This window comes from Eucyclogobius newberryi, unplaced genomic scaffold (genome assembly GCF_026437365.1).
Source record: "Eucyclogobius newberryi isolate DKJ021-1_F unplaced genomic scaffold, fEucNew1.0.hap1 SCAF_163, whole genome shotgun sequence".
NCBI classification, from domain to species: domain Eukaryota; kingdom Metazoa; phylum Chordata; class Actinopteri; order Gobiiformes; family Gobiidae; genus Eucyclogobius; species Eucyclogobius newberryi.
The window spans coordinates 38566-52623 of record NW_027315794.1 but is presented as its reverse complement, the minus strand read 5'-3'; the positions used below and the strand labels follow the sequence as shown (position 1 = coordinate 52623).

The following is a 14058-nucleotide window of genomic DNA, read 5'->3' as shown; positions in this document are numbered from 1 at the left end:
TGTCCCTCAGAAGCAGCGGCTGGATGGTGTTGAAGGCACTGGAGAGATCAAAGAACAGGATCCTCACAGAGCTGCCAGGCTTTTCCAGGTGAGAGAGAGAGCGGTGCAGCAGGAGATGACGGCGTCCTCCACTCCGATGCCAGGCCGATATGCAAACTGCAGCGGGTCCATGGCTGAGCTCACGGTGGAGCGGAGGTGGTCCAGGACTAGCCGCTCCAGTGTCTTCATCAGGTGGGACATGAGAGCCAGTGGCCTGAAGCTGTTGAGGTCTTTGGGGCGCGGTGTCTTGGGCATAGGTACCAGACAGGAGGTCTTCCAGACCTGTGGTACCACCCTCAGCTTCAGGCTCATGTTGAAGACATGCTCCATAACTCCACACAGTTCACAGTGTGTGTGTGTGTGTGTGTGTGTGTGCGTGCGTGCGTGTGTGTGTGTGTGCGTATCCCACCGGGATCTATGCATGTTAAAGTTCAAATACTTGAAAAAAAACAAACAAACATAATAATATCTCGTATTTTAGTACAGCTATAAACTGTGATAAACTATGCACCTGTTCATCTTTTGCTGGCTTTAGTGCACCTAAAGTAGCATCTGTTCTCCCCGCTGGGGGGCGCCACTTCACACTCGTTGCAGTCAGGACCGGTCGGGACCGAATGCTGGCGTCCCATGAGCGAGACGAGGCCGGGGCGGAGCGGTCTGGAGACATGGGGCGGGATTACACCTTCACTGCTTGGGAAATGTGTGTTCAAAAAGCCGCTAACGGCCGAGTGTGGCCCGTGTGCTGTCTGACACTCAGAACACTCAGAACACTTAGAACACTTAGAACACTTAGAACACCCACAACCTCTGGAGGAGCGGAACCACTTCACATTCTCTGTAGATTTTGGCGAGTTTTCGTCTTCAGCCTCGTCCTGCGCTCATCCAAACAGACAAAAGGACAGAGAGAGCCACAGGTGGACCACGCTGCTGAGTTTGACCCGGGGAAACAGGGATTTGGCACGGTTTGGCACTGGGTCAGGAGCCTATTCAAGATGTCTGGGGAAAGTTATTCCTCGCTGGACGAGTCTTCTCTCCGAGCCTTGGTGAGTAGCTCCATGCTCCTGTTCCCTTTAGATCACAGCAGTGTTTGGCCCGAGCAGAGCGCAGATGAGCCAACAGGTGGACAGCAACACTTCCACATCCAGTCACGTAGAAGTTTGTGCGAGGTGTGTTTAAGGTTTAAGGCTCCCCAAACATCCTATTTGTTGAGACTTTAAAAATAGACTGATTATAGACCAGATTTAGACCTCGCTTTGACCTGCGTCCTAGTGTTGGCAGTTTAAAATGGTAAATGGCCATTTTCATACTTTTACACACACACACACACACACACACACACACACACACACACACACACACACGTATATGTATATGTTTATATTTATATTGGGAAACTGAACTACCTTGTTTTGTTTTAAAATGTTATAATTTTCTACAAATTGGGGCTTTCAAAAACACAATGGTGATGGTATCAGACCACTAGATCATCATGGCCTTTAGGGCTGTTTGTCTTTAGTCATTTGGTCTGTCAAATTTCATATTGGGATTAGAAAGATTATGGACCACAGCAAAAAGGAGTAGGCTCGGAGGGATTTCGTTTGAGAAATGGGAGTAAATTGTTTCCCTTATACTTAAGAAAAGGAGGTGGGATTAGTTAAATTATACTTCTACCCACTCCTTTCTTTAATTTACAGCTCTTTAGCCCTTGTACAACATTTTTCATTTTGACTGTCATTTGTGACATGACTGGGGACTTTTTTGTTTGTTTGTTTGAAATAAATTCATTCAAAATTGTGAACTGTAAGTTTAACGTGCCATTTCACACTTGTGTGAACTGCAGTGATCTTGTGGTTGTGTTCTTTTAGTCAAATACCTGGTCTGATCGATAGAGATACTTCATAGTTTTGAGATCTTTTGCCAGCACGTTGCTCAGTTTTAGTTGATTAATCAATTCACAGAGCATGTCATTAGTCGACTCCACCTGAAGCTTCTGGGAAATAGTGAAATGCATTCATTCTCAGTTTGCTGAGAGTTTATAGGATTTGTCCATATCTCTGTACAATATCAGGTTGACTGACTGTAATGTAATACAGACATTATGACGGCTTTCGTCATCATATCCTTAGTTTGAAGAGCAGATTTGTGACAGCTCAGTTCTGAGTCAGAGGAGTGCAGTGTGTGGGACATACTGCTCACACTGGCCACTGACTCACCTAAGGTTACAACGGTGTGCGTGTGCGTGTGCACGTGCGCGCCAAAGCCAGACCTAAAGCTCTCAATTAAAAATAAATAAATTATTAACAACATTTTAGCACAGATAACGTGCGCCTGCACAGCCCATGTGCCGGGTTTAGTCAGATTTGTTTATAGACCTGTAAATAGATTTGTAATTGTATGAGTGTATGCAGTGTTTGTACACAGTGAGTGAGTATTTGACCTGCACATCTGTAGTTGACTGCGTAGCAGACGTCAGTATGTGGCAGTGTTGTCTATGGGGCTCTAAAATGACCACATTTTTACGCTTCACACTTTAATGAACTCCTCCTAAGCTCATATTTGGGGAAATCATCTACACAAGCGGGGCATAAAAGTTATCCAAAGATTAATCTTGGTCACACATATTTCTTTGGAAAAACTTTATTTTACCATTTTATGTCATGAAACTGACCAAGTAAACACATTTTTACAACATAATAAATTGTGGACGTTTTTGTTAAAAATATACCACGTCGTCACAAAAGGCTTCTAAGGGCCAATTTTAAATAATATAATAAAACATATTTAATATTTGAGGTTGAAAAATGTTTTTTTAGAAGGTTAAAGGTACCCTTTATAGTGGCATATAAAGGGTATTGTTGTTGTAGAATTACAAATTTGATAGATAACTAAACAAATCTCAGGTTAAAATGTGACCTTTCCTGAACAGAATGATCTTTATCTTTATCAAGTGAGTGTAAGACTGCATGTAAATATAAAGTAAGTGCTGTAAGACGTCTACAATAGAAGTGTACTGCCATTGCTAATGAACAGAATTCACAAACAAAGGAACTTGCTTTGGTGATTCGGTGCAACATAAAACAATGAACAATGATAAAACAACCTGTATCAAACAAAGACAATTTAAATCTGCTATAGGATAAAAAAAAAAAAAAATAGGCTTACTATGTACACAAACCTTACAGTTGAATTTACAGATGTAGTGCAGAAAGTGAACAGTGCAGTGAGTGATCGATTAAATTATAGTCTTAAGTGTTCATGAGTCCAACGGCAGAGGGAAAGAAAGTTTTTCTCCCTCCATAAGAACAGTTTCTTTAAGAAACAGAATTCGATTCTGTGAGGACGGCATTATATATAATGCTGTCCTCACAGAATCTAATGTATGACATCACAGTGTCCGTGTACTCATCTAAACTATCTGTGGCAACTCTGAAAACCTCAGGTGAACCATGGCGTGATCTGACGAGCCCAGCGCGGCTCGGGCCACGGCGTGGAAGGTGTTCTGGTGATCCAGTGTGTTCTGTTCTCTGGTCGGGACTTTAATAAACTGTCTGTACTTTGGTAGTTCATGGCTGAGATTCCCCTTGTTAAAATCACCCCCAGAATAATACACAAAGAGTCCGGGATGGTCAGTTCCACACTCAGAACCTGGTCCATTTGAGCGCGATGTGCATCCTGCACATTCGCTCTCGGCGGGATGTAAACAGTGGCCAGGATGAATGAGGCAAACTGATGTGGAGAGTAGACTGGTTTGCAGTTAATTAAAAGATATTCCAGAGCAGGAGAGCAGTGTTTGGAGATCCTAGTCACATCTGAAGACCAGGCGCTGTTGATGTAGAAACTGACTCCCCCGCCTTGTGATTTTCCCCGGAGAGATCTTTCTGTCGCTCTGCTTGGAGCAGCTGGAAGCCCTCCAGCTCCTGGCCGCAGTCCGGAACCATCTCGCTGAGCCACATCTCTGTGAAGCGCGAAACAGAAGAATAGTCTCTATTTCGTCTCATCAGCAGCACCAGTTCATCCAGTTTGTTGGATAGTGAGATCACGTTAGAGAGGCGTACGTGTGCCGCGTTTCCTCTGGTGCACGAGAGCCCCTGCTCGTTTTCCCCTTCTGCAGAGTCTCACGTTCTTTGCTAGAAGGACTAATTCTGCAGCAGATGCTAAAAAAACTGGAACTAGATCTTGTGGTTCTGATGGATAAGAGCTCTTCACGGGTGTAAGAGCACGCTGACACACAATTTACGAACAAAAATGAACAAGTGTTCCTGTCAATAGCATTGCTGTTTCTCCTTTATAACATGGCACAATGCTACAGCGGAGGGTGATGTCTTCAGTTCATCTGCATAGAACACAATTCACGTTGAGGAATAATCTCAGACTGCTAGTCATGTAAGATTCAGAGCTCGGCTAAAACATAACGTATAGACCAAAAGAAATACATTTGCTTGCATTAAATTTAAGAAGATTCTGTGCAAAGGCTAATTCACTGTCAGCTGTCACCAATTTTGTTCCAAAGTCTGAATGAGATTTTTTTTAAATGGAGGCATAATCTACTTGTGGTTCAAAACGTCATTTCAACGATATTTATTTATCAATGTGCCAGTTCCTCTAGGCACTGTATGAAGTACCTTGCCGCTCTTTATTGCAGTCTTGCCCTACACGTTTGTGCCTTTCCACCTCTCCAGTGGCGGATTGGATTTTCCCAGAAGAATCCATCCGAAGAAAAACATTCGAGCTCAAAGATGGGCAAACGTGACAAGGCGGCCTGTTGACCTCTGCCTTAGGCGGGGTCCCAGGGCATTAGTTCTCCCCCGTCTGCTTCTTCGTACTGCCAAGAGCTACAGACCGAGCCTCCTAAATCACATGTACGAGCACAAACTGTTTCTAACGTGAGAACAAAGTCGGGTCAAGTGTTTTCTTCCCATTTTAATGACTTGCGTTGAGGAGTACATCTTGCTTGGAACATACATTATGAGCATATTAAAGACCTGGTGATCAACGGTCCATCATTTTATTGGTCACACATTGTCCAGTGATTCAAGTGAAATTTAATCAAGAAAAGAAACGTGGAGTTTATCTTTCTTTATGTGTTGTAATGAGTAATCCTGCATAATTCTCAAAACTTTTGGTGTTATCCATGAGACTGTTTTTAAAGACTACAGGCCTTTTCAGTTATCAGTTCTGCAGTTTTGAACAGGAAGTCAGTGGACCTGTTTTTATTACTAAGCCGTTTTAGATCAATGTTGCTGTTTACCATGAACAAAATTATCTATGTTTTACTTTACTGTTTTACTAAATGCCTCGCTCCACATTGCTCTGGTGAGGGTCTTTTTGCACTCTGCTGGAATTTTATAGATAACACTTTTGTGATTTTACTTTTTATAGTGTTCTAAAATGATCTTAATGCAAAGCAACAGTGCAAAGTTATATAAACCAGTATATTGCATAAAACTTTATTTGTTTAGACATGACACACAAGCACTTCCCGGACTGTATTATAATAACAAAACTATTCTCACCAACAAGGCTTGATCCAATACTAAAGTATTACATGGCAAGTATTGCAATATTGTTCCCATACCAATACCAGTTTTACCTTTTCACTCCACCTCAGTTTATACTATCAAAAATGAAATATATGATTTAAGTAAAATATATACAATGTATTTGAAATTTTGATGTACATTTTCCAAAACTCAGACAAAAAAATCAGATAATTGTTACTTTTTGATACCTCAGTCGGTATTAATATATCAATATTTTGGTTGAAATCTGCCCATCACTAGAGGATCACCTCAAAAAATGGGGTAAATGCGTGAAGGAAACAAAACAAATCAAAATGGAAAATAAAATGTTTATGAAGAAATTCAAACGTTGTAATACATGCCACTGGAACTGTCACTATAATAGTCAGCCAGTCTGGAATCATTATTCTTTTTTGATTGGCAGACTATTCAAACAACAATACAATATTCATCTGATAAATCTGTATGCCACCTGAGGCCCTCTGATGTATAATGTGTTTGAATTCAGAGCAAAGAGAGGTGATCAGATCACTCTTCTGATGTAAAGATATGTGGCCCATAAAAGTGATGATGTGGGCCTTTGGCAGATTTGGCGTTGCACTTAGTCGGACCCGTAGCGGCTCAGGCTAAATCCTGGCTCTTTGTTGTGACAGGCCTGGCTCCTCTGCTGTCAGCCTGTCCTGTGTGAAGGCTGCTTTTGTTCAACAGAAAACAGCCAGTGTCTAAGGTTTTCATGTGACCCTGATCCTGCTGCATTGTTCTGGAGCTTAAAGATTCATTGTGTACATGTTGTAGGACTGAAGCATAACCAGTATTATATAGAGCCTTCCTGGAGTGATGTGTTTAGAATCTGCGCACACAGCCTGGTACTGATGTAAACACTCAATCCCATTCATTTCAATGAAGCAGAAAAATAAAAGTTTATCACGATTTTTGTCAAACTAATATTATGTATTGCAGTGTTTCCCAACCAAGGGTACAGGCACCCCGTGGAGTACACGATCACTTGCTTTGGGGCACTTTGAAGGATTTCAGATTTAAAAGAAAGGGTTAGGCTTAGGGTTAACCGTAACCCTTGAATAGTATTTCAATATGCACTGTTCTTTGCCATACCTGACATGTCTAATATTGTGTCTGTAGGGTCAGAGTCAGATGCACTATATGAAGATGCTTGCATTTCTACTGTTTCACTCCAATATTATAAGAAAGAACTACAATAATTTGTATAGCCAACCGTTACATCCTGATTCCTTTTCCTGAACATTTCCTTTGCTGGCTGTTGTCTCTTGTGTGCAGCGGGGCATTCTGGGAGCTGACCTCTGACCTGCTGAAGGTTACCAAAATGCCACATATGTTCGTGCTGATGTTTGCTCTAACTTGGTGTCAGGAGTTTCCACTGGACTCCACTGTGGACAAACACTGCTCGCTGCTGATGCAGTGGAGAGTAGCAGTTTAAAAGAGGCTAAAATTGTATATGCGAGCAGCAGAACTGATTTTTATTATTATTGTAGGTAGACAAGGGTCAAAATGAGTCTGGCAAAGGTGAATAGACTTTAAAGAGAAGCTGTTGGATTTCCACTGGATGACATCATGCAGTGGGATCTTGGATTTTGAGTTCTTGAGAGGAATACGGTACATTCTAAATAAATTATCAACATTACTCTTAACATTGGTGAAAACACACATTTGTACTTCCTGTTATATTGGTGATATTGAAACTAATTTAAACATTAAAGAGATCCATTTAACATTGAATTAAATTAGCTATATGGTTTAGTAAAACCCCACAAATGCTACATATGTTTAACTTTTTCCAAACAATAAAACTGAATTCTATTCACTGGTTTAAAAAGTGAACTGAACTGACCCACTTCGAACTCTAATGCAAAATAATGAGGTCTGCAGAGCTTTCTGGTGCGGGTCTGTAGGCAACTTGAGGAGGTGGTGGGAGGAGAATGGTGAGAGGAAAAATGTTGAGTAGAGGGGAATGGCTGTATGAGACTGGATGATTTTAGGCCATTAGAGACAATGGTTGGAGGAGGTTGGTCTGGGGAGAATGTTTAGAGGCCGATGTTTAGTGGGAGAATGGTTGGAGGTGCTTGATTGGGAGAAATTGTTGGAGGTGGCTGGTTAGAGGTGGAGGTGGAGGTGGCTGGTTGGAGGTGGCTGGTTGGAGGTGGCTGGTTGGAGGTGGCTGGTTGGAGGTGGAGGTGGAGGTGGCTGGTTGGAGGTGGCTGGTTGGAGGTGGAGGTGGAGGTGGCTGGTTGGGGGGAGAATGGTTGGGGGGAGAATGGTTGGGGGGAGAATGGTTGGGGGGAGAATGGTTGGGGGGAGAATGGATGGGGGAGCTTGTTGGAGCCTGATAGAGGCGGTTGGAGAAGTACAGCACTTCAGAGGGTGCAAGTCAGCCCTAATCCCACACACTACATTCAGCCACAGTCCTGTACATACGCCTAATCCCCTCCATGGCGACAGCGCAGGAGCATTCCCTCTGCATAATCACTTTAATATTTGCTAAACAAAGAGTTTATTGCAGGCAGAGGTTAAGTTTGTAGCAGGCTTTATGCTAAGGAAATAAACTTGAATATTGAACATTTTCTGGTAAAACTCAACTTTCATAACATTTTAAAAGATTATTATGTATTTGTCAATGGAATCTAAGAAGAAGCAGAATACTTATACAGATCTGAACCACAGTGAGAATCTTTGGGAAGCTTATTGAAACAATGTCTTTTGTTGGTGTTGAATATATTCTTTTACAATGTCGAGTATATCATTTATAGAAACATATATTAAAATGGGAGAAAAACACAAGATCGTTATAATGGCATTACCCTATCAATGTTCTCTTCATATGTTCACTTTTGAAACTTTAAAAACTAATTGCGTGAGCAATCAATCTTGATGATTATTCCGTGTAATTGTTATCTATAACATAAACAACAACTTATTGTGACCCCGGCAAAACGAATGTTACATTTTCGTAGTAAAATGAATGGGATAGTCTGTTGTTCCAAGTCCCTGTGTACAGCCCTTCTAAACACATCACTCCTGAGTCCTGGCAGGTCTGGAATATCACACAGTATTTCAATGAGGAGAGCGGCTGTCAACACAACCCTGCTGCCTCAACACTTATGGTTGATAGATTAATAGAGGAATATGTTGAGGCAAAACAAGTCTGCGTAATCTGGGCTGGTGTTTTTATTAGCTGACTGCACTTGTCACATCTTGTCAGACACGCAATGTTCCGTTCGATAAGTTATAATCTACATTCTCAGACAGTGCATTGCAGGCTGGGGCTGAGTGCAGCTTGTGGAGCACAGGTTTAGGTGTGATCTTATCAGTGTTGACACCCGGAGCGTCACAGTGAAGTGCACAGACCTGCTGGACCAGCCGGTGTCCTACTGCCCTTCTATCACCCAGCTCAGAGCAGGGCGGGCTCTTCTGAGAACCCTGGCCCCTTCCTAAACTCTGGACCAGCGCAGTCTCCAGCTGACCCTTTGCTAAGTATGGAAGCTTAGAACATCCAGTCTTAATTATACTCTGCACCTTTTATTTTAGATCGCAATCGCTAGAATAGTTAATGTACTTGAAGATAAATCAAATTGAAATGGCAGTTTAATTGATTGCAGCAATTTATTTTAAATTCTATTTTAAACTACACGTCCATTCGCAAAGAGGTATTTGGGCTTTGGAGCATCGAGATGAACATTAGGCAACGGGTTTGCTATGCTAATAGAGCCATGTGTTTTGTAGTGAACACAATTTGACAGCCTGAAAGTCTCAGAATGAGCCCGGTGATGGTTTTGTTATTTGGTTTATAGACTTAAACTGCACAGGAGACTCCTAAAGTTTACCTGTGATGAAACTATCCTGAAAATGTAAAGTGGGTTTCTGTGGCTCAGTGCAAGATCCTCTGTGTGCTCTGGTTTCTACTACCACTAAAAAGATGTACTGGTGTATGAATGAGTGTGAATGACTGTGGGACCACACATGGAAACTAGCCCATGGCTAAAATCTGGTGTTTACAGTACGTATTTCATGTATGTTCATTAACATGTACTGTCCAAAACAAATAAACAAATTAATCATGTGAATGCAGCTAAATACACTGCTTGTCCAAAAAAACAGTAGGCAAAGAAAAAAGAGGCACACCCTCTAATATTTGGTTGTACTACCTTTTATCCTCTGCAGCACACATTCACAGTGGCATAATTTCAATAAGCTTCTGCAGTATTAATAGGTTTATTTCCATCCAGTGTTGCATCCTTTTTCACACAGATCTTGTATTGATAATGGGAGAGAGTGACTACAGTTGAAGATCATCAACCTGCAGCAGTTCTCCAGTAGGAAGAGGACCTGTTTGTTTAGTTGAATTCAAGTGGCCATTTTTATTATGGACATGCAGTGTACCTCTCCAGTTAAAATGGGCTGCTGTGCGTGTGGCTTTGTGTCTGATGTCCCCTGTGTCCCCTGTGTCCCCTGCAGGACCCTCTCCCCGGTGAGCAGCAAACATCCAGTCTGTGTCTATTACTGTGTACTTTCACTGTCCTGTCCATCCAGCTGACAGATGAGACCCCAGGGAGCTCTTTTATGATCCCACACACGAGAAAGGCTCTATGCTGAGGGCCCTTGAGAGAGAGTTAAATGTCACTCCCATCGTTAAGAGTGGCGAGCGGAAAAAGGACTGTGGACTCTCTCTGGGCAATGAAGGACAGGACTCTTATAAATATTGAAGTGTATTATTATTGTTTTTTTAGATTTTTAATGATACTATGGCAGCACCAGATTATTTATTTATTCTGTCCATATGATATATATATATATATATATATATATATATATATATATATATATATATATATATATATATATGAATTTATTTTATGCATGCCTATTTTAGTTGTGACATGAACATGACACAAAGAGTAAGCAAACTAAATCAAGATCTACAATAAAGAAAATAAAAGTTATAGCTCAACAATTGATTCCCACCTAGTCCATAGTCTGTTTCCAAATGTAATTTTTTCATGTTTTTTTGTAATGGCCTCCTTCTTTCCTGCTGCTAGGAGTACGCTCCAAAGGTATCCATTTATCGTGTCCATGGCTGGAGTTTTGAGGCCCAGATACATAGTTCTGAAATCAAGTGGGATAGTGGTTTCAAGACTTTATTGATATTTCTGAGCAAGAGGACAGTCCACAAAACATGCTACAGGTGAGCCTCCTGAAAACCACAGTTTCTCAAGCAGTTAGAATTTCCTTGTGAATAGTGACCAATTTGATTTTGGTGTTATGAAGAAACCTGTCACAACAACTGGAACAAAATTCCCTCCAAACATGTACTTTTGTGGTTCTCCATTGCGATGTACATACTGTCCCACTCTTTCGCTGTCAAAAAATGACCTTCTCTTTGTCTTATCTTTCTCTATTTTTTTTATATACATTGTGGCTGTCCAGATTTGTAATGCATTTTATACAATTATTTATATATTATTCATCTTGAAAGTTCTGTTTTGTCTTAATACAAATGCAAGTCAGAGGGCTATAATAGTCATTGCTTTGTTTAATTTCTTGGTTATATAATCTCCATCCATCCATTTTCTACCGCTTGTTCCCTTTCGGTGTCGCGGGTGACTGGAGCCTATCCCAGTGACTTCGGGCCTTAGGCGGGGTACACCCTGGACAGTGGCCAATTCGTTGCAGGGTCAACACAGAGACATTACAGACAGTTCACTCTCACATTCATTCACTAGGTGAATATGTGTAGTTCTTAGGCTCTTGAAATCAGGTTTAACTCATTTAATCCTAAATTAGTCCTGAGTTAGTCCTTGCATTTTCAGTAAACTGACTTGAAAATGTCCTATATCCTGCTAAAGCGTGAAACGTTTCTTGTATCTTTTTGTTTCCTCAGCAAAAAATAATATACTTTTTAGTTGATTACTTTATTTGTGAAATTTGTCTTCACAGTTGTACATTTTAGAAGGATGGCAATTTCACAGAAAAGACTAGCATCATAAACCCCACATAGAGTTGTGTGACATAACAACATACAGATGACATATATTTTTTTTTCTTTAGTATTTTTTGGCTCATATGCTTTACTAGACGGGCCAGTATCGCGTCAAATAGGGACGAGAGAAATCAAGATCAACATACAGCACATTGTCAAAGCCGGAATCTAACTCGCGCTGCAGCTCACAGGGGTGCACACGTGCTACTCACTCAGCCACAGAGCTGCACAGATGACATAAGTCAAGTGCATATTAGAAGAGAAGAGCAGGACATGTTTTACAGTTTGTTCAGAATGTAAATGTCTGTAGGGATGAGACTCTGCTGTTACTTCTGACCTGTATCGTCGTCCAGAGGGCAGCAGAGTGAAATAACGCAGTGGATGAGAGTGGTCCTGTGCTATCTTCTGTGCTTACAATACACTTTATCGCCAGGGAGTCTTTTTAAAAAGTAAAAATTCTCATGTAAATGCTTTTCCTTTTGTTATTTTCAGGTCTTGACCATTTTGGTGTCAAAGTATAGTTTGCAGTTTGATGATTACGTTATGAAACTTTTAATTTTAAGTATTCAAATGCAGAAAGAAAGGCACCAATGGGGTCAGAAGTGAACCACTGGTGTTGTGCTTCCTCGTGCACTGTGATCACTGTAAACACTGTCAGCTCCAGCCGATAAAACGCGCAAACAGGAAACTCTGCCCAAAATATCCTGTCCTCTTCAGCTGATGAAAAGGAAACCTAAATATGAGGCATCATGGATATTTTTAGACTATAGAGGCTTTTCTGTACATTTATCATTTTCTCTATTGCAGTGGGATGCTTCCTGCTTTAGCCCTACTTGAAGAACAGTTGTACACTACATTCTATCTAGGTTTGAATTTGAATTTGAATATTTTCTGAACAACAACAGTCTTTTACTTCTAAACATATTAAAGGTCCAGCTGTACTCTATTTTTAAAAATGCAATAGAGGTAAATCTGTTTGGCCCTAGTACAGATATATTTTAAAAGCAGTTATCCGGTTGAAAATGAGACTGATATATCTAATCATTGAGCGTTTTATTCTTTGCGAGGCAGGAAGTGCGCTGTTTGCATGCTAGCTGTTGTTGGCTTTACCATGGTGACAAAACATGCTCTATTATTGAATGGTGTGAAAAGTGCTTAGAAATGCTTCTATTATGTAAGTGTGGAGCGCTGCCCAGTTTATGGTGAACTAGTTATTATGATGTATTTTTTGGTTTGAAGTATGTGGAGGACTTGAGCGATGTCTAAAGGTAATGTAAGGTAGCTACTAGACTAATCGGTGTAGCTTTATTTATGAGGCTGTATGCGCCCAGTAGGAGGAGGATCTGTTTCCAATTGAGCTGAGAAGCGATTCCTCCTGTTAAACATATCTTTGCATTGGTATTTCTTTTTTTTTTTAGAGATTTTGTTGCTCATAGGCTTTATTAGACAGGAGAGGACAGGGTGAAGAGGGGAAGACGTCGGGACACTGCTCCGACACGACCACCGGGCCGCACTGCATTAGTTTTTCATACTTTATATTGTGCATCAATGTACGTAAACGGTTCAATGCCCTCTGCTGACCAGTGTGGAGGGAAGCCTTTTTCCTTCTTAAAGTATCTGGATTGGTTATTGTTAGCTTAAATCGGTGGCCGGTTGTCACTCGTGGCAAGTCCTTTGGAACTGCTGAGAAAAAATCTGCAAAGTAAAAACAAACTGCCAGTGTTCAGCTGACAAGGCACCTGCAGCTTTCATAAAGGTCGGAGTTTGTGGTGATTTTTGCCTTTTTCAGATCATTATCTTTTTCCCGCTACAAAATCCGTCAATTTTTTAAAAACAGCTTTTTAATTTTTAGCTTTGGCTCCTTATAGTCTGATTGGTCAGAAGTGTCATGTGGTACACAAGCCCGTCCTCTGTCATTAAGTCAAAGTGGGCCATATTCCATGACCATGTGTCATTGTAAACTATGGTCTTTAGCTGATAGCATCTTAGCTCAGCCTCCAGGCTCTGATTGGGTGGTGGCTCTCAGATAACTGCCAGTAACTGCTACACCCAAAGGCCTGTCTTTGATATGCACTCTCATCAACAAACAGCTAATGGCAGTGCTAACTACTTTGCCAACAAATATACATTCCAATGATGGCCCTCTGCTAATAGTACTTCTTAAGGAGAATATGAGCAAAGAAGGTACAATGCCAAAAAGCCTTGTGGATCTTCAGCTCAAAAACACTTGAGGAAAATAACAATTCTAAACAGTAGAGCTGTACACCTTTAGTAGTTTAGTAATTTAGAATAATGGTGATTGATGGTGTCTTAAGTCAACCAAAGTTTTTGTTAGTCAACTAAGTCTTTTATCAGGATTACAGCAGGACCAAGCAGAAAAGAGAAGCTGTTGGGTGAGTTAGTTGGAGCTTTGGGAGTGACTGGACAGTTAAATCTGCCTTTTCAGTTATGAAGATGCTGTTTACTAGTACTTTTTTGTGTACATAGTAG

The 14058-nt window shown here is 41.0% G+C and overlaps 1 protein-coding gene across 1 annotated transcript in view; it reads left to right on the top strand.

Moving 5' to 3' along the window:
* The first annotated feature begins 805 nt into the window (after positions 1-805).
* The window catches only part of LOC140362363 (smoothelin-like), a 44924-nt gene continuing 31671 nt past the window's right edge, over positions 806-14058 (top strand). Inside the window, exon 1 of the mRNA XM_072448450.1 lies at positions 806-1082. Coding sequence (XP_072304551.1) covers positions 1032-1082 — 51 coding nt within the window. The 5' untranslated portion in view covers positions 806-1031. The remainder of the gene's footprint in view (positions 1083-14058) is intronic.